The sequence below is a fragment of the Eretmochelys imbricata genome, chromosome 5 (assembly GCF_965152235.1).
Source record: "Eretmochelys imbricata isolate rEreImb1 chromosome 5, rEreImb1.hap1, whole genome shotgun sequence".
NCBI lineage: Eukaryota > Metazoa > Chordata > Testudines > Cheloniidae > Eretmochelys > Eretmochelys imbricata.
Genome location: NC_135576.1, coordinates 69,656,739 through 69,679,745, shown reverse-complemented (window position 1 = coordinate 69,679,745; position 23,007 = coordinate 69,656,739). Strand labels below are relative to the sequence as shown.

General features: G+C 40.4%; 1 protein-coding gene across 1 annotated transcript in view; it reads right to left on the bottom strand.

Annotated features, from left to right (window-relative positions):
- The window catches only part of MAN2A1 (mannosidase alpha class 2A member 1), a 210,686-nt gene that overhangs the window by 159,005 nt on the left and 28,674 nt on the right, over positions 1–23,007 (bottom strand). The window contains exon 3 of the mRNA XM_077817304.1: positions 14,178–14,322. Coding sequence (XP_077673430.1) covers positions 14,178–14,322 — 145 coding nt within the window. The remainder of the gene's footprint in view (positions 1–14,177; positions 14,323–23,007) is intronic.

Below are 23,007 nucleotides of genomic sequence, written 5' to 3'. Positions count from 1 at the left end.
TAGGATTAAAATTCAAAGTGATCTGGACAAACTGGAGAAATGGACTAAAGTAAATAGAAGGAAATTCAATAAGGACAAATGCAAAGTACTCCACTTCAGAAAGAGCAATCAATTGCACACATACAAAATGGGAAATAATTGCCTATGAAGGAGTAGTACTTCAGAAAGAGATCTGGGGGTTATAGTAGATCACAAGCTAAACATGAGTCAACAGCGTAAGACTCTTGCAAAAAAGCAAACATCATTCTGGGATGCATTAGCAGGAATGTTATAAGCAAGACAAGAGAAGTAATTCTTCCACTCTATTCCATGCTTATATGGCCTCAACTGGAAGTGTGTCCAGTTCAGGGTGTCACGTTTTAGGAAAGATGTGGAAAAACTGGAGAAAGTTCAGAGGAGAGCAACAAAAATTATTAAAGGTCTAGAACAGTTGTGCTCAAACTGTGGGTTGGGACCCCAAAGTGGGTTGCAACCCCATTTTTATGGGGTCGCCAGGGTTGGCTTAGACTTGCTGGGGCCCAGGGCCAAAGCCCAAGCCCCACCACCTGAGGCTGAAGCCTGAGGGTTTCAGCCCTGCATGTTGGGACTCAGGTTACAGGCCCCCTGCCCGGGGCTGAAGCCCTTGGGCTTCAGCTTTGTCCCTCTCCCTCCCCCCCTCCAGCCCAAGTCAGTGGGGCTTGGGCGGGCTCAGGCTTCAGTCCCCACTCTTGAAGTCATGTAATTTTTATTATCAGAAGGGGGTTGTAGTGCAATGAAATTTGAGAACCCGTGGTCTAGAAAACATCACCTATGAGGAAATAGTGAAAAAAACGGGTTTGTTTAGTCTGGAGAAGGGAAGACTGACGGGGGGGACATGATAACAGTATTCAAGTACATAAAAGGTTGTTACAAGGAGGAGGGAGAAAAATTTTTCTTGGTCACGTCTGAGGATAGGACAAGAAGCAATGGGCTAAAATTGCAGCAGGAGAGGTTTAGGTTGGACATTAGGAAAAACTTCCTGTCAGGGTAGTTAAGCACTGGACCAAATTACCTAGGGAGGTTGTGGAATCTCCATCACTGGAGGGTTTTAAGAGCAAGTTAGACAAACACCTATCAAGGGTGGTCTAGACTCTGATAATATTTAGTCCCATCTTGAGTGCAACGGACTGGACTAGAAGAACCTCTCAAGATCCCTTCCAGTCCTACACTTTTATGATTCTAAGTTTTGTACCTTGGTAAATTGCCTTGAGCTCTATTGATGAAAAGTGCTATGTATAGCTAAAAGAAAAGGAGTACTTGTGGCACCTTAGAGACTAACCAATTTATTTGAGCATAAGCTTTCGTGAGCTACAGCTCACTTCATCAGAAGCTTATGCTCAAATAAATTGGTTAGTCTCTAAAGTGCCACAAGTACTCCTTTTCTTTTTGCGAATACAGACTAACACAGCTGCTACTCTGAAACCTATGTATAGCTAGGTATTCTTATCAGTTCACAGTAATGTCTCAACAGCAAACGTACATTACAACTGCCTAAGTGACAACTAACTCCTATCCACATTTATCTTTCTGTTAAAAACAACTAGGAAATTCACTGACAAAAAAACTTTGCTAATGCAAAATGAAGGTTGCCTGGTAGCATATTGTCCCTTTCCAAAATGCTGAGTGCAGAAAAACCCAAACTTCTGAAAACCAGGAAATACAGATTAGCATATGCAGGGTTGGGCAACTGACCAGTCACACAACATTAAAAATGGTCAAATATTCTAAAGCAGTAATTTATTAGAACAACAACAAAAAGACAGACAGACTAGGGTCTCAAATAGGCTTAGCCTTAGATAGGTACTTATGCCTAATTACAAAAACAAAGTTACTTAGCAATTATTTTAACTCAAAAAAATGCAAAACAATTAAATGAAGTTTTTAAAAGTGGAAGATTAATTACTCTTTAGCTATGTTAAGTCAGCATGTAAATGCATTATTCAAGACTGAACAGTTACAAAAGAAAGAAAATTACACAGAAAAAAAACACGTTGCCATTATAAAAGAAAAGGTCATTTTTAAATGCACTTAATGCTAGGCACACAGGAGGCCAACTCTTCAAGCAGCTTAATGGTTGTGAACCCTCCCCTCCAACCCTCCACATTCACACCCTTCTGAGTTAATTTCAGTGTTTGTCCAGGTCAGTTTAGACGGTAAACTCTTTCAGGCAGGAACTGAGTCTTTTAAACTTGTTTAACGTGCTTTGTAAACCACTGTGTATATAGATGACCTGGTATACAAAAAGATATAAATACACAGTGTTAGTTCTAGAAATTTCCAGCCAATCAAGATGCTCAGCTTTCAATTAGTTGAGCATTTTCCCAAAAGGTGTCATTAGCATATAGAAAAGTGAGCGATCAAGACATTTAGGTAGGCTTGCTAACACATGGCACCATGATGCAATTAAAACCACCTAAATTTGGGCATTCTTGCTGGAATAGTTGCCAGTACTGGACAGTGGTCAAAAATAGGCAGTGAATTGACATTATTTGGCTGGTCAATTGACCGTACTGGCAAGCCTACATACATGCCCACAGAACATTAACTCTGCCTTCTGAACCATGTCCTAGTATATCCATAACACACAGTCACATTCTGCCTTTACACTGTGCTGAACAGGAACTACCTACAGATGCTTTCTATTCAAACACTTAGTCTATTCCACATCTGCAAAGTTTTTATAACCTCTTTACCCCACTTTACAATCACTTTACCTAGGGTTGCTAGGTGTCCAGTTTTTGACCGGAGAGCCCGATTTTAAGGAGACCTGTAGAGTCTCCCATCAGAAGTAAGGACCAGACACCAAAAGTCCAGTTACCACAAGGCCATAACTAGGGCGGAGCAAGAGGAGCAGCTTCCCCAGCTGTAGAGGCAGCATCAGCACCCAATCCCTCGCAGGGCTGGGCCAAGCAGCATCAGCCAGAGCCCAGGGCAGAGCAGCACCTGCCAGGCAGGAGCGGGGAACACTGGGAGGGGCTGGCCTGCCCCCAGGCGGGGGCCCTTTTAGTTCTGCTCTACCCTGGCCCCTGAGCATGGCTGGCTTAGCTGCTGCAATGGACCCAGAGGAGCCACCCATGAGGTAAGAGAGCAGGGCCTGGCCCTTTGCTGGCAGCTGGGCAGGGAAGGATCCCTGGGGGAAGCTGAGCAGCCCACACAATTTTGACCATAGCTGTAGTGCAGGGGCACTGGAATGGGGGGGAAGGAACCATGGTCCCAGCACTTTTTACCTATCTTAAGGGAAAGCAGGCAGGGGAGAGTGGAGGCACCGGGTCATCAACCTGCACCGAGGCCACCTCCTACTTGCATCTCATGGGCAGGCAGGCTCTATGTCAGATCCCAGCCCAGTCTATGCAGATCCCAGCCCTGGCTCCGTGGGTGGCAAATGAGTAGTCCCCTTCAAAGCAGAGGGAGCACACCTGGGGGAGGTTGGGAATGGGAGAGGATTGGGCAATGGGGAAGGGGGAGAAGAGAAGGGGGAAGAGTAGTGAGCGGGGACGGGGCCTCGGGGGAAAGAGGTAGAGTAGGGGAGGTTCCAGTGCTCCCGCTGGACTGTCCAGTTTTGAGAAATTGAAAAGTTGGAAACTATCTTTATCCTCATGTACACAAAGCCAACTAACAGTATACTTTCACTTACCCTTCATTACACTCACAGTGCACACTCACCTCCCACCTAGTGCTGACAATTCTCATAGCAAAACCACTCCTATGCCCAGATACTGACACAAGCTACATAATACAGTACCGAAATGAGGCATACTGAATCTCTCAAGGTACACATGCATTTCTTTCCTTTGATCACATACATTGGGGGTGGAGGGGTGTCACACAGAAGCGCGCATATATTCCTAGAAGAGCAGAACTCCCCCCCGAGATCACCTCATAACACAGTCATAGCTCTATACAACCCTTCCATTCAATACAGCTACACAAAGTGAATGCAGCTGGAGTGCATGCAGATAATTCCAAGTTGCTATTGCCCGCTCCAGGAGAGCAGAGTTAAGTTTGCATGGCTGTGTGCCTTAATTCTGTTTTTCCTGGTTCTCAGATGTTTGAGTTTTGCTGAATTTGGCACTCTGGATGGGCACGAGATATCATCAGGCAACCTTAACTCTGTGTTAATAAAGTGTTCTTTGTCAATGAATACCTAGGTATATTCATGTACTAAAGCAAAAAACTTGTGAAAAAACTGAAGGCTAATTTTTCATTTGAATTTAATCTAATTTCTACATTAATAATCATCTTGGGCTTTGTTCTTCACAACTACCAATATACACAATAGATTATGCAGCTCTAAAAGATTCCAGTCTACTACACATTGATAGAAGAAAACAAACTTGCCAGTCAATCTGCTAGTGGAGAAAAATGAAATTGCAATTATCAAGATCCTGGGGGCCAGTTGAGGAACATTAGATGTGTTGACATTTAATATAGGCTAAATAATATTTTAAGGTTTGCCTGGTAGCAAGACTCCCAGGATGTTTTGCCATTAAGATGAAGCTAACTGTAGATAGTGGAACTTAGCATGTGTTGAAAGCTGTTGTAGGAGAAGTCTCAGTATTGTAATAACCACAAGATATGAAACAGATAAATGTCTAAAAAAAGGCTTATGTGACTAACCAACAGGTGTTGAAATGGTTGGAAACTTGCAATGGAACAGAGAACCCTGGAAATAGCCTGTTATAACAATGGTGTACCAAAACGAAGGAATAGATATGGACCAGAATGATACAGAGGAAGAGTGACAAAGACATAACTGCCCCTAAATCATAGGAAAAGTAAGACCATCTGCAGACTGGATGCAGGCTGTCACAGAACTCAACAGACTATTTTCCATAGCTGTTGGTAACTGTATGCCTCTCTGTATGTGCTGCCTTTTCTAATTGTTAAATCAATAAATCCAAACAAAGCTCAGGTTTGTTTTTATTAACTAATCCATACTTAAAAGAACTCCTCTCATTAAACATATAATCACATTTAACAATATTAACCATTACTGGTTATCTAATTGGTTGATTACTGACAAATTACTGATAATCACTCTCTCTTCAGGTTTACCCAGGAGGTGAAAGGGAGATGGAGAAAGGTGACTTAAAGCAATCTTTGCACTCCTCCAGTCCTGGGGCAGGTCAGCATTGAGCCAGTCCCCAGGCCCAAATTAAAGCATCTGAGGACTGCTCTAATTGCCACCAGTTGCCACCACCAGAAAACTACCATTATGACAACTAGTGATTAGATGGAGGAAAGGGATCCCTGACCACACCTTTTTCCCCAGCCATGCCCCATGTTCCAGTCAGAGGGAGAAGGGGCAACACAGGGAGCCCATGTTCCTCCTAATTAGTAGAATTCACTTAGGGCTAGTTAACTTGGAATTAGGACAGTTTTGTAAAAGAGCAGCACAAAGCCAATGTACCAGAGGACCTGACCCCCAAATTTCTAATAATGTTAAAATGGAGCAATACTAAAGATATGAAAATGACAGAACCTTATCTTCTTCAGTTTCCAGACACAAGGCCTGTTTTTTATACAGGATAGTACTACTGTTACTGAAGAATATTTTTACAACAATCAGAATCATTATACTACAGTGTTTTGTACCCTATGTAACTAGTTAAGAGTCTTGTTACAGGATTGCATATCAAGACATTCCAAGGCCTGTAACTCAAACACAGTTTGACCTATTCTCAAACTCTGCAGAAAACATATCCCCCACTTTCAGAGCAATCCAATTTCACTAACCAAAGTTATAAGAGGGTTAAAAAATAAGCCTTAAAATAGAACCTAGCTTTAACATTAAATATGGAGACTATGGCCAAGACCTTCAAAAACGGATGCCCAAAGTCAGACTCCTAAATCCTTAGGACCCCCCTTTTTTTTTTTAAATAAAGTTGGAGCCTTTTAAAAGAAATTAAATAGATGTTAAACACACATAGTCTGAAGGTAATAGCCACACAATAATTTGAAGATTCATGTGATAACTTGCATTTACTGCACATTTTCAAATGCCTCTACCACATTCTCCCCCACTAAACCATCTTCTTTAGGACTACTAAAATTCCATAGTTTCCTTTCCCCATCATATTGAACTTTCACTCTCATGGCACTTCCCTAAGACAGGCAACATTCAAGTTCTAGGGGATTCACAGGTTGAAGGTCTGCTATTTCACGATCCTTCAAGACTAAAAATGCACGGTTTATACCACTGAAAAGAGGAGATTCTCAGCTTTCCACCAGATCCCCAGCATTTGTTTCTAGTCCTGGAAAGTCTGTACATATGAAACGTAAAGTAAACAGATACAAATGTAATGAATTATTTATCTCTCTCTCAGAAGTCTATACATTTAGATTCATAGTGCTAACAAAGTCAGGTTTATAGGTAGAGGAATTTAAAGAAATTATGACAATTTTTTAAACAAATCAGCTTTTCTTAACTAATTTTCCTATAAAATATGTGGTGGATAAGGACTATATAACGTGTGACCTAAAAGTCTCATCAGCACTCATTTACCATTACACGCATGGACAAAATAAACTCAGGAGAGAGAAACTAGGATGAGAATTTAAGACTTCTGCAAGTAAAACTGAGTATAACTTCTTTAGCCACACACTATTTCTACTAGTTCCAGCAAAGAAAGTCAGTTGCAGGATCTTGCCACTGGACAAATCTACGTTTTGTAATGGCCCAGCTAGTGTTGTCAAGTCAACTGCATGCTGCATACAGGGATTTATGACCCACCTCTTTCCCTCTCTGTGAATTACTGGGGGAGAGGGTAGGAAGTATGACAGCTAGAATTTGAAGGTCACTCAAATGCAGATATAATTTTGTGATGTTTCCGATCCGGCTCCTCAGTTCTCTCAGAGTCTGAAGCATGATGAAATGGCTCCTAGTTTCCTTTATGCACTCAAGCCTACCAATTTCCAATCATTCTGAATTAATACTTTGACCTTGTTGTGTATGGTTGAGCATTCATACTCCACCTTTAGAATGAAGTCTTCAGTTTATGTGCCCAAAGACGTCAGGAAGATAAGTTAAGTATACCACCAAGATCAATTACTGAAGACATAAGCAAAAGGCAATCACTAACCATTCATGAAAACCTGCTCTCCTGCTCTTAATTAAATGAGTCAAGATAGTACTTTACTTCATGCATAATCTAATTTCAGCATAAAAAATAGTTGACAGTTACAGAAACCCACATAATCACAGATCAATTCAAAAGTGTCATGAATGCACAGCAACAGACACTGATTGCTCTTGAACACCTTTAGAACCTTTGAAGCCATATCTATTATGCAGGGAAGAATAGGACTATTCTGTGGTACATGTCCTGTATGTACATTGTGCAAAATAAGACATCTGAAAAAGATCATGTTGACATTGGGAGTTTGAGTAACCAAATCTTGACAAGTTTTGGAGGTTTAAGTTTTCACTGAAAAACGTCTTCAGGTTTACCTTTCACTGATAGATGTCCAGTTTCTAGATGCTGAAATAACGCTGAAGGCTTCATACTTTTGGCATGCAGCACTTTAGGATGCCCTATATTTTAACAATATGAAAATGCTTTCCCCACACTTTCCCATTTTCTCTTTCAGCCACTGTTGGAGCAAGCTGACACTGTCCTTTTCTACAAAAGGATCTCTTTCCAAATCAATGAGCTGCAGCAAAAACGAGCAGATGCAATGTGTTCATATAAGGCTCAGTGGTGCCCTCAGGCCTCTTAAAGTTTACAGCAGGCATATCTGATGTTCTAATTCAGGGACACATTTTGCCACAATCTATATGCTTTGTGTTGTACATAATAAACATTTGAATAGGGCATGTTCTCTTGTATAAGGCAGATCTTGTGGGGCATGTAGCATTTTTTTGCAGTGTGCTTACACAGAGCTTAGCACAATGAGATCTAGTCCCTGACGCATTACCCCAATAAATAATACTGTTATTAGCAGAAGTTGTAGCAACCTGCTGCACACACTCATATCCTTTACTGAACTACTAGCAGGGGTTCTCAAAATACAATAATTTGGTGCCCTTATAGTGAAACACTATTAGGGGGCTATATGCATTTTCCCCTCCATCTTACTTTTTTGCATGAACTTCCACAAAACCCTATAAACCCTCTGTGACCTGCAATCCATAATGTTGGAAAGTTCTGAGACCTACAGATATAAACACACTATAAGAACTAAGAATTTTTATTATTCTTATAATAGTGTAAGGCTCATCTAGTCACCAAGAGGCAAATTAGTTTACAGTACTGCATGAAAAGTTAATATAAACTCAGAGAGTGTGGCACTAGCTCATAGTATCTGATTTGTTAGTAATAGTTACCATACTAGAGCTGGTTTTCACTGCTAAAAAAGGGTGGATTTTCAGCAAGATAACTAAACCAGGTTCGCTATTGCACTATAAAATCCTAGTGGAGACAAAACATAGTTGGGGTGCCATAGTGTTGTCCTCTTTCAGCAACCCCGTGGTAAAATTAGTGTGTCCTGTCCCCCCTAGGATTTTACAAAGCAATAGCTAACCGACATTTACCTATCCCACTGGGAAAAAGAAACCACATCTTTTTTGCAGTGAAGACATAGCCTAGGATTTATTGCACAAACTGAAATTTTAGAGTGTGAGAAATGAGCAGTAGGACATTTAGTCAAGTGAAAAGCCTGGGCTAAGATAAAAAGGACATATGGCTGATAGATGGCCTGTTAATGACTCAGTGCTTCATTCCCTATGGAGCAGTCCAAAGAAACTCTTTTCTAGACAATAGGTCCCAGATATTGAAAAGCCAGAAAACTGCCTCAATTGTTCAGTACTCTTGGACAGTTCTAAGTATCAATAATGGCACCTGAGGGAAACCTTTGTTCTGAATTTTTTTGATGTAATCTCTTCCAACTCTTTAAATCCTGAACTCTGCCAGAAAGTTACAGGCCCAAGTTTTCATTACACAGACACACACACAATTTAAAATGCACCTATTGTTGACACTAATAGTCAGCAGTGAGCATTTTTGCAGTCTAGACAAAAGTTTATAACCACTGCTAGACTCAAATGCTATGTTGATGAGAATTATTAAAGATACTTGTTATGCAGCGTTTATGGTGGTCACAGTTATAGCTGACACAGGCAAGAGGTGTAATTACCTAGAGCCTCAAATATTGTTATTTTGATGGTCAAATGAGATGGCCTGACCTTTAGATTAGTCAGTATAGCAAGAAACAACCATGGAGCCACCTTGAATAGTTGGGTTCTGTTGAAGTAATAAAACAAGGCCCTGGAAAAATCAAGTGTGCGCAACTGCTTCTTCTCCCGGAGCCGAGTGTGACTTAGGAAAGGAAACTGGCCCTAGTAGTTTGCTGGAGGAGGAAGCAGTAGACAGGATATATCTTGATTTTAATAAGGCTTTTGACAATCGCACATGACATTCACATAAACAAACTAGGGAAATGTGATCGATCTGAAATTACTATAAGGTGAGTGCAAAACTGGTTGCAAGTCTGTACTCAAAGAGTAGTTATCAATAGTCTGCTTCTAACTGGGAAGGTGTATCTACTGCAGTCCCACAAGACACAGTCATGGGCTCAGTACAATTCAATATTTTCATTTATGACTTGGATAATAGGGTGGAGAGCATGCTTATAAAATTTGTAGATGACCACCATCACCTAAGTAAAATATATATAATATACATTTATATTTATATTTATTTTAACCAAAACTATTTGGCAAATGTGTCTCAAATCCATCAACAGTTTCAGGCATTTATTTACCTTTTTGGCAAATAAATTATTTGTCTGAAAAATTTCACCCTGCTCTTGTAATAGATGCTGGCTTTATTGCTTGGGGTGCTGGCTTCAGGCTGTTAGTGCCAAAGGATTTCATTAATGCCAAAGATTTCAGTGTCAAAGTTGCTAGTGCCAGCTTCATCAGCATCCTCTTAGCCTTCCTTTCATTGCCCAATCCCGGGGGTCTGGAGTGTGCTCGAGGGAGTGCTAGCCAATGCTGTCTTTTCCAGACTCACTCTGGTAGTTATCACTTCAGTGTCTGAAGTGACCCACATGAACTGCTCTAGCAGAAACATGAGCCAAGCATCCTTGGTTCTGCAGGTCCTTGAGAAGAAGGACTTTTACATAGAGCACCTATCAGGCATGTGGCACTCTTGTAGGCAGAAGAGGTATCAATTACGTCCATCTTTGATGGGATTCAGTCCGTCACAAGACAGGCATTGTTTGACTCCTAATGATTTGATTGATTTAGTTGGTGTTGGTCCTGCTTTGAGCAAGGGATTGGACTAGATGACCTCCAGAGGTCTCTTCCAACCCTAATATTCTGTGATTTAGAGTCTGCCAAGAGGCGTGGCCACTGGCATGCAGCATCTTCCACCATTGTACACAGGGATGCACAAAGCGATAGCTGATAGGACCTTACAAAGAAAAGAAAACTGAGGAAAAGAGAAGTGTGAAGATGAAGTTTGTTTCACACAGACGAGTTGAAAAACTGAAATGAAGTCTTTCAGGTCAGATATTCACTAAGTTTCACATCGTTGCCATGGGTGGTAAGAAAAAACCAAGGGAGGGTCACGGCTGCTCTACCCTTTATGCCTTCACACTGGAGCATGAGGCAGTGCCAACAGACAATTATTCAAAAGATTCTGATCTTACATGAATGTGCAGCACATTGGGATCCACACTGACACATACTCAAAGCAATAAGGCTTTTCCAGACTAAAACTTTATTAAGACAAAGTTAAGGATGAAAATATATTATTGTCTTTTAAAACAAAATAAAACATTACTGAGTCAGGACATCTACTGTTAAGTTACCAGCCCCCACACAAATAACTTAACTTTGTTTAATTCCTAGCATTTCATTTGGGTTTTGTTGTGAGTTTTATTGTTTTGTCGGTTTTTCTTTAAAATATATAATATTAGCTTTGTTTTCAAAAAGGGCAGAAATCAACTGATTCTTGATTAATCTATGTCTAGAATCTAAGAATAGTTAGATAGTCTTGTGAGACTTGTTAATGTACCAAAGCTAGGGATCTCTTAATTATCTAGATCATGCTCCCCATAAGAAGGTCTAACACAGCTCATTTATGGGCAACAGAGCCCAGAACTTGAAGAGGCAGAGAGGAAATCTGTTTTAGAATTTAACTAAAAGTTGAACTAATTTTTTTCAGAACTGTGGCTAATTAACTGCATGTAGGTGAAAGATTAAGTTAAATCATTTCCCCAAGAATGTGATAACTCAAAATGTGTGTACTGAACACCTTCTTTTCAAAAAAGTCCTTTTAGGTATGCATTTGATGATCAAGGAAATGAAACACCTTTATTTAACTTCAAAAAATACAGAAAGATATTTTAAAAACTCAGAAACCAAGTACTGGCAAGGAGCCATCAAGCATACGGCTCAAACAGGCAGCTCCAGAAATATTCATTAGTAGCAAAGAAGGACAGAGGTTTCTGACCAGAAACATCAGTTCCTTTTTATTAGCTTTTGAATATTGTACCTTTTTCAAAACTTAATTCTAGAAATAGTCAGAACAGCAATTGGTTAAGAAATGTAAATAGGGCAGTTAAGTTTTAAAATCATTTCCATTTCTTGTAATCTTTAAACTGTAATTAATTTTTATTCCTGTATATATCATTGTGTTATTTAAACAGACTATAAAAGGAATGAGTTATTTATGTCTGACAATTTTTGAAAAAAATCCTACCAAATCCTACCATGGGAAAGTGTTACATTTTGCCTGTCCTCTTAGGGCTTTTCTACGTGGTGCATCAGTACTCGCTACATGGGGCATGATTTCTAAAGCACACTAACTTGCTGAGCATTAATTGGTCCACATAGACCCTACTGATGCATATTACAGGTGTGCTTTAATGTAATGCAGGCTACTCTTTACTTTAGTATATCTGGGAAAGTTTAATAAAGTACAATGGGGTACTGAGCAAAAAGACAGACAAGAAGGGGCTGCTCATAATATGTTATATTGGATCATTTATATCACATACAGTGTGCTTAGTGTTTGTTTTTGGGACACTTCTATCAAAAATGTATTATGCAATGCCAAATAAAAAGATTTATTTTCTGCTATTTCTTGATGTCTGATAATTTCAAAATGTGTCATGCTGTAGACTGCTGATATATATTTCAGTCTGATCCATAGTACTACAAATATTAAAAAGCTATTTAGAAAGAATTCATCAATGAAATTATACTTGGAAAGAATCATAGCAGGAAAGACTTAATTATTTAAATTGTAAGATTCAAATTGTTATAATTAGTGCTAAGTAGATTCTCCTCCCCTCTCATCAACTGAAGTCTTGTGTGTGTTTACAAACCAATGAGTAGGGCTAACCTTTTCATGATTTGTCTACATGGGAAAGTGTTACAGTTATACTGGTATAGACTCCCTGTATGGGCACATTCTGGATTAAGAGTAGCTTTTTGTTCCCTCCCCACCACTTATTTTTTTAAAACATTAGTTTACACCCCTTCCAAAGCAACTTAAGCAAAACTGAAAAACTCTTATTCCAGAATAACTATTCACACAGGGGGTTACACCGGTAGAACTATATTCGTTTAAATTCACATCTTAGTTTATACCAGTATAAAAATATTCCATGTAGACAAAGCCTCAGCTTGCCCCTTTCCACACTACAAATGCTTTTCAAAAAATGCCACAGTTGCTAACACTGGTTCAGCCCCATCACTATTAGCAGCATCACGAGAGTGTATAGCATACACAGCCTGCCTGCCAACTGTTATGTTTTAAGCACCACAATGTCTAGTACAGTGGCTCTCAACCTTTCAGGACTACATACCCCTTTTAGGAGTCTGATTTTGTCTTGCGTACCCCCAAGTTTCACCTCACTTAAAAACTACTTGCTTACTAAATCAGACAAAAATACAGAAAAGTGTCACAGCACACTATTACTGAAAAACTGCTTATTTTCTCATTGTTGCCATATCATTATAAAATAAATCATTTTCAATATAATAGTGTATTTCAGTAAGGAGTATATAGAGCAGTATAAACAAGTCATTGTCTATATGAAATTTTAGTTTGTACTGACTTCCCTAGTGATTTTTATGTAGTCTGATGTAAAACTAGGCAAATAACTAGATGAATTGATGTACTCCCTGGAAGACCTCTGTGTACCCCCAGGGATACACGTACACCTGTTTGAGAACCACCTGCCTAGTATGCTTAGTTGATACAATGTTTAAAATGGTAGTGGCAGATGGTGGGGATTCTACACTAAAACCATCCCTAGATGTTGCAGACACTGAGGACTGGAGCTGGGTTCCCTCCCAATTCACCAAGAAACAGTGTTCTTGAAAACAGACCTTTGTTCCCTCAGTCCTAGGTCATCTAAAGATGGCCACATAATCCCTTTCTCCCTCAGAGGAACACTAGGTATCTGACTTTAAGCTACTTCTTCCCCTCTCCCCACTCAGGTACACGGAATGTAGATTTGCTGAAGAGAAATCTGAATTGTGGCAGGCAATTTACCTGAATTTTAGTTTTATGTATCAAACGGGTTGCCTTTTGCACTCATTGCTCTGTTATATAAACTTTATAGGTCTGTGGCACTTTTAACCTCACATAGTCATTAGAAACTAACTCATCTTGGGGGGATAAGGGAGATTACATTTGCTAACCACTTTAAGTATGAGCAATGAAGACGAAAACCACAGAAATTTAGATTCCCCAGTATCACATCTTCCAAAGATACAAGCCTATTAATCATTACTGGTAGCTTGCACTAAAAATAGTTAAACAACGATCAAAGTTGACATTTTTCTTCTTCTACATGCTGGTAAAAAAATCTTATTAAAATGAACTTATTTAATGCAGTAATGTGTAGTTCCATTTGACTTAACAGTGGTGAGCATCTAGAAATTCCATACTACGCTCCAATGCAAAATGCCACCATTAAGGCTCTGATCCAGCTAATAATTAATCACATGAGTTGTTCCAGTGAAGTCAATGGGCTAAACTAAAACGTGCTCAAATGCTTTGGTGAATCGACACCTAATACACTAGGCAGCATGATTCAGGAAAGCCCAAACCCTAACACCAAAAGAAGGCTGCAGTCCTATATATCTTAACTCAAGTTGCTAAATACTCAGATTTCAAATCCATATGGCAGTGTATTACCTGGATCATTATGTGAGTGAGGCACAACAAACACTTGAAGAGGTTCATCATCCCATTCATTTTCATTGTACGTGATATCAAATCCTTGTTTCCAAACTCCACCATCTGGATTATCGAAAGGAAGAATGTCATAGACATCCAACATCTAAAAAGAGTAAAAGGAATGTACAGCATGAATTCATAAAACGGATATAGTGCACAATTCCATTACTGAAAAAAACACTGCTGTGTTCATTAAAATCCAGCATTAAATGCTGGCTGTTGCTCTTAAAAAAATATATATTTTTAATGGGTAACTGAAGACCAATCTAACTTACAGCAGCACAATTCATGCTTAGTATGATAATGACTGGGGACCAACCAAGATCAAGGGTTAATTGTATTGAGCACTGTTCATATACACAGCAATAGACAGTCCCTGCTCCAAGAACTTACAATCTAAACTGCAAAGACAAAGAGTAGGGGAAAGGGATATATAAATACAAGCAAATCGACCAGCGTGATGGTGGCATATGAGATATCTAGTTGCACAATTTTTTTCTGGCGGGAGGGTGCACTATTAGGAAGGGATTAATGAAATGGAAAGTCAAGAGAACAGAGAAGGTGAGGGGACAAAACAAGTGAGAAGAGAGAGAAGAGGAAGGTCTGAGGGCAGGTGTGATGTGAAGCTGAGATAAAGAGACTACAAAGACAGCAGACACAAGTGGGATGGAACAAACAGCCAAAGTCTAGTCAAAACTATAGGAAACATCTTTGTTGGCTGATATGTTTAAGGCTGCTTCCGTAGGTGCTCTCTTCCTTAATAAAATACTTGTTCAAGTCAAACAAGAGATATGAAGTTTATTCAGATAACAGAGGTCTCAGTAAATGAAGCTCTCCAAAATGAGATGCCTGCAGAATTCAGACACTAATGGACAATTTTATATGGAGAAAATCTTGTGTTGAAGTCATACTTCAGGAATTACATTTGACTTTGCTAGTTAGAGTTTGGAGAACCATGTTTCTACATTTTTACTCTCTAACCAATTTCAAAAACACAAAGCTGTTACCCACTTATTTTGTTAGAAATTAACTTTATATGCTCCATATTACTGAAGGAAAAAGATCTAGGAAGAGCAAATATCACATTGTCTGAACATATAACTTTATGGTTTCAAATTCTGAAAAAAATAAGTTATTTCCATTTCCAAAGAGAGCTCAGCTGGATCCCCATACTTCGCAATGAAATCAAAGTTTTTTAAAATTTTATGTAGTTAATCAGGTCTATATCAGTAATGCACTCTGTGAAAGCATCATTATCTGTAAAATCTCAAATGGTTTTATATTGTTGCCAGAGTACCAAAACAGTTAACAGAATATTAAAAGGATGATTCAAAAATCATATACAAAAGATTAACCTTCTGTTAACTTTTGGCCAAGTCTCCAGGTCCTTGGGTTACGCAAAATGCCATTAAAGCATAGGCAGTCACCAGGTAATCTTATCCTTAGGCAACCGAAAATGTAATGAACAAAAACCGAGCAAGGATCTCAGGTTTTGGCACTAACACTAATTTATAGAGATCAAACTACTTTAAACCCTCTTTATAGCAATATGCTCATGTGTCTAAGGGCACATCAAGTCAATTTTCTTTTTCTAGCTCACAGATTTAACTTTCTTTACACACCCAAAATTAGAGAAATAAACCACAATGGAATGTTGCAGTTATATTTTCTGATCCGAGTCATATCCCACCTCAGAAAAAGGTTATAGAATGAATGTTTACATAGCACAGTGAGAATTTATCTGACTAAACAGCAACAGTCATGGAAAGAGGGTATCAATTTAGAGAAAACTGACTTGTCACTAATGAATCAGAGATAGCACACAATTTCATAAGTTGACACCTACATGGGGCCAGGCTTTCATCTGTAGAGATCTGTTGACAGTAAGATCGCGATCACTCAAAAGGTTTATTCTTTTGTTTTAAGTAAGACAAAACAAATTAAAGATAGCTCAGTTTGTGCTTATCACAGCTAATTTCTCATTTTATATATTACAGCATATTATGTAATTTATGGACAACAGCAAGAGTATAGAGACCAGTCGAGTGGCTTGGTTTAGACTGCCACAAAGCTTTGTCTGCACTGGACTCACCTTTCCTGAAACTTCACAATACTGATACTAGAGATGCAATTCAACTAGTAATTGTTGCTGCGGACACTCTGTATTGTAAATGAACTAACACCCTAAAAGCTACTGAGGGAAGGTCCAAGACACGAAGGTCCAATGTACCTTGGTGCTGATGCACACAGGTGGCTTCTATTTCACAAGGGTATTGTGTGAATAAAATTCACTGATTGTGAGGCACTCAATATACTGTTGAGGACCACATAAGCACTCAGAGACTGAACATTCCTCAGCATAAAGCAAAGACCACGTAGCCTCACATCTAAGGCTTACAACATTTATACTGATCATTCAGTCCCTTCTCACAAAAACAAATACAACCTGACCTAATCTAAAACAAAAGCTCACTTATCTATAGTAACTTATTTTACAACTGGTTTGCATCCAGGCATACACTGCAGGAGTCACTTGCCTAAAGCCAGGCAGGCACAAGCATAAATACCACATACCACCTAAGAGATCTTCCATGCTCTCTACAAGCAGAAGCCCTTCTCTTAGATGAGCCCCTAAATAAGAAGCGGAGACAGTAAGTGTGGCTTCAGGTGGCAATACAGTTTGAGAACAAGAGTCACCACAGGTAAGTAACCACTTGTTCCTTCTACATGGAGTTGCCCCCACAAAGCCCCAAGGTAGCAATGACCTCCTTGAGAAGGTGATCTGAGGACCTCCAATAACTCAAACTGAATCACTGTCTTCCCAAAACTCCTATCTGCCCTTCATGCATTGTCAAGAAGATACAATTAAAGTAGATATGACTCAAATGCCACACAGAACCCTAAAGATTTCAGTTAAGGGTACACAGCAACTACATTCTTTTAAGTCTGTCATCCCTTTAGATAAATAAGCCCTAAGGCATTCAGGCACAGAATCATAGAATCATAGAATATCAGGGTTGGAAGAGACCCCTGAAGGTCATCTAGTCCAACCCCCTGCTTGAAGCAGGACCAATTCCCAGTTAAATCATCCCAGCCAGGGCTTTGTCAAGCCTGACCTTAAAAACCTCTAAGGAAGGAGATTCTACCACCTCCCTAGGTAACGCATTCCAGTGTTTCACCACCCTCTTAGTGAAAAAGTTTTTCCTAATATCCAATCTAAACCTCCCCCACTGCAACTTGAGACCATTACTCCTCGTTCTGTCATCTGCTACCATTGAGAACAGTCTAGAGCCATCCTCTTTGGAACCCCCTTTCAGGTAGTTGAAAGCAGCTATCAAATCCCCCCTCATTCTTCTCTTCTGCAGGCTAAACAATCCCAGCTCCCTCAGCCTCTCCTCATAAGTCATGTGTTCTAGACCCCTAATCATTTTTGTTGCCCTTCGCTGGACTCTCTCCAATTTATCCACATCCTTCTTGTAGTGTGGGGCCCAAAACTGGACACAGTACTCCAGATGAGGCCTCACCAATGTCGAATAGAGGGGAACGATCACGTCCCTCGATCTGCTCGCTATGCCCCTACTTATACATCCCAAAATGCCATTGGCCTTCTTGGCAACAAGGGCACACTGCTGACTCATATCCAGCTTCTCGTCCACTGTCACCCCTAGGTCCTTTTCCGCAGAACTGCTGCCTAGCCATTCGGTCCCTAGTCTGTAGCGGTGCATTGGATTCTTCCATCCTAAGTGCAGGACCCTGCACTTATCCTTATTGAACCTCATCAGATTTCTTTTGGCCCAATCCTCCAATTTGTCTAGGTCCTTCTGTATCCTATCCCTCCCCTCCAGCGTATCTACCACTCCTCCCAGTTTAGTATCATCCGCAAATTTGCTGAGAGTGCAATCCACACCATCCTCCAGATCATTAATGAAGATATTGAACAAAACCGGCCCCAGGACCGACCCTTGGGGCACTCCGCTTGATACCGGCTGCCAACTAGACATGGAGCCATTGATCACTACCCGTTGAGCCCGACAATCTAGCCAGCTTTCTACCCACCTTATAGTGCATTCATCCAGCCCATACTTCCTTAACTTGCTGACAAGAATACTGTGGGAGACCGTGTCAAAAGCTTTGCTAAAGTCAAGAAACAATACATCCACTGCTTTCCCTTCATCCACAGAACCAGTAATCTCATCATAAAAGGTGATTAGATTAGTCAGGCATGACCTTCCCTTGGTGAATCCATGCTGGCATCAATAGGGTCAAAAGGATCAAGTTAGTTCATAACAGGACTAGATGCGGAGTCTTCTCCACTTACACAGATTGAGCCAAGATAGCTTGACCATTACATTTTTCTATAAAGGCCACAAAATAGTCTGATTAGCTATTACTTAGTACAAGGCCACTTAGAAAGCCAAAGTTGTTCTGACATAAAAGGCAAGTACTTTTGCCTCTCCAGGACAGTATGGGGTTATGGGAAAGGGGAAAAAGACAGGCTGTGATATTAGCTTATTCAGATGAAAGTCAAATATCACTTTTGTCAGATAGTGGTGTGAGGGGCAAGTACCACCTTCTCTTTATGAAATATGGTTTAAGATTCATGAGGCTGTCTGTGACTGCATCTCTAAGACCCTCCTGTCAAAGGTAACGGACACCAATTTTAATGAGTAGGAGGAAGAAAGTCTTAAGATCCATTAAATACTATTTCACCAGAACTCTGTCTGTCCTTCACAGCAATGACAGGCAAAAATAGCGCTTAATAAATCTCTACAATTGCCAGGGACAGTAGAATAGAAGGATGGTCCAGCAGGCAGGGTCTTAGCCTAGGACTTGAGAGATGCAGGTTCAATTCCTTACTCCGATGTTTCCCAAACTTGGGATGCTGCTTGTTCAGGGAAAGCCCCTGGCGGGCCGGGCCAGTTTGTTTACCTGCCACGTCCGCAGGTTCGGCCAATCGCGGCTCCCACTGGCCGTGGTTAGCCGCTCCAGGCCAACGGGGCTGCGGGAAGCGGAGGTCGGTATGTCCCTTGGCCCGCGCCACTTCCTGCAGCCCCCATTGGCCTGCGGCAGCGAACCATAGCCAGTGGGAGCTGCGACCGGCGAAGCCTGCAGACACGCAGGTAAACAAACTGGCCCGGCCCGCCAGGGGCTTTCCCTGAACAAGCGGCATCCCAAGTTTGGGAAACACTGCCTTACTCTATCACATATTTCCTGTGTGACCTTGGTAAGTCACTTAGTCTCTGTTCTGTTCAATTCCTTATCTGTAAAATGGGGGATAGCTACCTCAGAGTGTTTCGAAAATAAATACATTAAATTACTTAAAAATTGTGACACACTCAGATATTATGATAGTAGTAGTCATATCTTTTACTTTCTCCTTCTGTTAATGCTAACTGGAACCAAATAGGAAATCAAGTCAAGAGCTCAGCTTTGAACAAATTACTTAATAATTGCATTTGATCAGCACAACACTTAATGAAAGCCCTTCTGCACTACAATAGAACTATCTTGGTTTCCTCACAAGACCAGGACATTTTGCATAGGAATCCAATAACCATGTTGTTAGAATAAGTGACTTGAGATGCAGACACATGACTCTGCCAGACTACTGGGTCAGGGGAGCTGACTTAAAGGGGAAAACGAATGGCTATTCTCTGGACAGAGCCAGCAGCTCTTATAAACAGCCTGCAGTGGTCAAGCAAGTGTGTCTGAGCTCACTCGGGCTTAATCTTGCCCAATTTTCTTCAATATTCTGGTGGAAAGAGGAAATTGAGGAAAGACATAAAAGGAACCCAACATGCCTTAACATAAAAGAAAGGTATTGGTATGCACCAAGGGTCCTTACCCACTCTCAGGCAGGACCCCAAATACCAGCTGCTCTGATTCATATCAAAAAAGTTTGTATCCGAAGGAGCCCCATTCCAAATATCAGAACAAACACATTGGGTTTGAGCCATCACTCAAGCTGATCCACAATCTTCCAATTCAGATCATCAACAATGGTATGTTGAGAGGTGGGCAGGTTGTTGTTCTGCAGGAAGCTGCAGAAAGCAAACAAGACACTTCATTTCAGAAGCCTCATTCCTGGAGAGATGGCCAAGCACGACATGTGTTCAAGCAATATATTTTAACCATGCTGTCTGACAAACTGCACTAGATGTCATATGATCTATGGAGAAAAAAAAAAAATAAGAGCAGCCTGCTGGCCCTAGCTCTAACAAATTTATACAAAGTCTAGACTCCTGAGGTAACTGAAGACCACAAATGGTGGGGGCTCACAGATGTGTTCCTGAACACATCTGTGCCTGTCCTTATCTGAGAAGTAGACAAGAAGAAAGGCACCCATCTTTTCAAAACACACTCTCTAGTTGAGCCCACCACAGTAGAGAATCTCAATCCTATCAGGAGATAATGAGTACTTGATTTGTGAACCACATTTAACCACACTGGCAAGGTTGTATCGGTAGACTTGCAAAGAAGGTGACAAGGGTGCAATATGCTATCAGACTGAATACCCTCTGGAAAATCTCACAGGGACTTTTAACATGGAACTGATGAAGGCCTAAATGACAACAGAGGCCGTGAAAGCAGCTGAACTCACCAAGCAGAGACAGTGAACTGGAGTTGCAAAGGGCTGGAAATACAATGCTCTTTTGCCCAACCTGCTGCAAGTCTGGAGCTTGCAAAGTAAAAAAACGTTCAAGCATAGAAGCATCTAGCTGAAGCAGGAAGGATTAAGGGTTATGGTTAAACAGCCCACACAGAGCAAAAGGGAAAGAATTAAGATTGTTTGCGTTATCCTACATGTGAATTTCCATTGTTTAAATGTTTATTTTTGAACTTTTGCTTTAAATACTAATCTTATTTTTGGGCAAACAGAAGCAGGTTATCACGGGAGTTTCTAAGAAGATACAGATCCTGTGCTTGGAAGGAAGAACCTAGGTATGCAGAGATTTTGGTCTATTTGTTGCAACTCTGGACATGCTGTGTGAATGGAATTTTTGTCTCACATCAGACGGGATGTTGGAAGTCTGAGTATTAATCTCTCCCTGTTAATGAGGGGCCATGCTGACCAGGTGCAAGGTGAACTCCTGATTATGCTATCAGAGCAGTTCGAGGGAGTTTTTAGATGGGAATTCAGGAATTCTCTTTCTACGTACATTTGTGCTTCAGAAACCATTATAATGGAAGTTTATTGTGACCCAGAAGGGATATACTATGTTTCTTGCCGAAACACAAGAGAGGCTTCCTCTGCATGAAGTGCAAGTTGATAGCCATATTGGAAAAAAAGAACTATGGTCTTTAAGGACAGCTATTTACACTATGTAGCATTAGAAAGGCTGAAGAGTTCTTGGACAACTGGATTTGGACATCGCTACTGCAGATGTCACAAGAGAAGGAATTGGCTATGAATAAACAAACAGGAGGGAACTGAGGAGATTTTGATCATGCAAGGAAAAGAGAAGCAGGAGGCATTCTAAGCATGCTGAGGTCTCCAACTGCTATAAGTACTCAGAGTAGCAGCTGCAAAAAATTTCTCCGATCAGTGGAAGGGTGAGAATTCTGCGCAGGACATACCCAACGCAACCTACAAGGATGTCAAGCATGCCCACGAGACATCAGACCATCCAAAGTCAACAATCGTCACTGAGGACTGGAAGTTGAGATTATCTAACATTCTACAAAGGACAGAAGGATGATATCCTGTCTTCCTGAAGCAAAAACAAGGCAGTCAGATGCCACGAACAGAAGGTTGATTTTCCTTTTTGGTGGTTCGGGTTCTGTAGTTTCTGCATCAGAGTGTTGCTCTTTTAAGATTTCTGAAAGCATACTCCATGCCTCGCCCCTCTCAGATTTTGAAAGGCACTTCAGATGCTTAAACCTTGGGTTGAATGCTATAGCTACCTTTTGAAATCTGCTATTGGAACCTTCTTTGTTTTGTCAAATCTGCAGTGAAAGTGTTCTTAAATCAAACTTATGCTGGCCTAGTCATCCGAGACTACCATAACAAAACAATATATGGCAGGAGGCAGATAAAACCATGGAGCAGGAGACATACAAATTCTCTTCCCAGAAGTTCAGTCACAAATTTAATTAATGCTTGCTTTTTAAAAAAAAAAAAAAAAAAAAATCAGCATGGAAGCATGTCCTCTGGAATGGTGGTCAAAGCATGAAGAGGCATATGAATGTTTAGCATATCTGGCATGTAAATACCTTGCAATGCTGGCTACAAAAGTGCCATGTGAACGCCTGTTCCCACTTTCAGGTGACATTGTAAATAAGAAGCAGACAGCATTTATCTCCTATAAATGTAAACAAAACTTGTTTCTCTTAGAGTGGTAGCCATGTTTGTCCGTATTAGCAAAAAGAAACTTGTGGCACCTTAGAGATTAACAAATTTATTTGAGCATAAGCTTTCATGGGCTAAAACCCACTTCATTGGATGCATGCAGTGGAAAATACAGTAGGAAGATATAGATTATATATATTTTTTCTCAGAGAACATGAAAAAACTGAGAGTAATCAGTTAAGGTGAGCTATTATCAGCGAGAGAAAAATAAATCCTTTGTAGTGATAATCAGGATGGCCCATTTCCAACAGTTGACAAGAAGGTGTGAGTAAAAGTAGGGGGGGGAAATAAGCATGGGGAAATAGTTTTTTGTTTGTGTAATGACCCATCCACTCCCAGTCTTTATTCAAGCCTAATTTAATGGTATCCAGTTTGCAAATTAATTCCAATTCAGCAGTTTCTCATTGGAGTCTGTTTTTGAAGTTTTTTTGTTGTAGT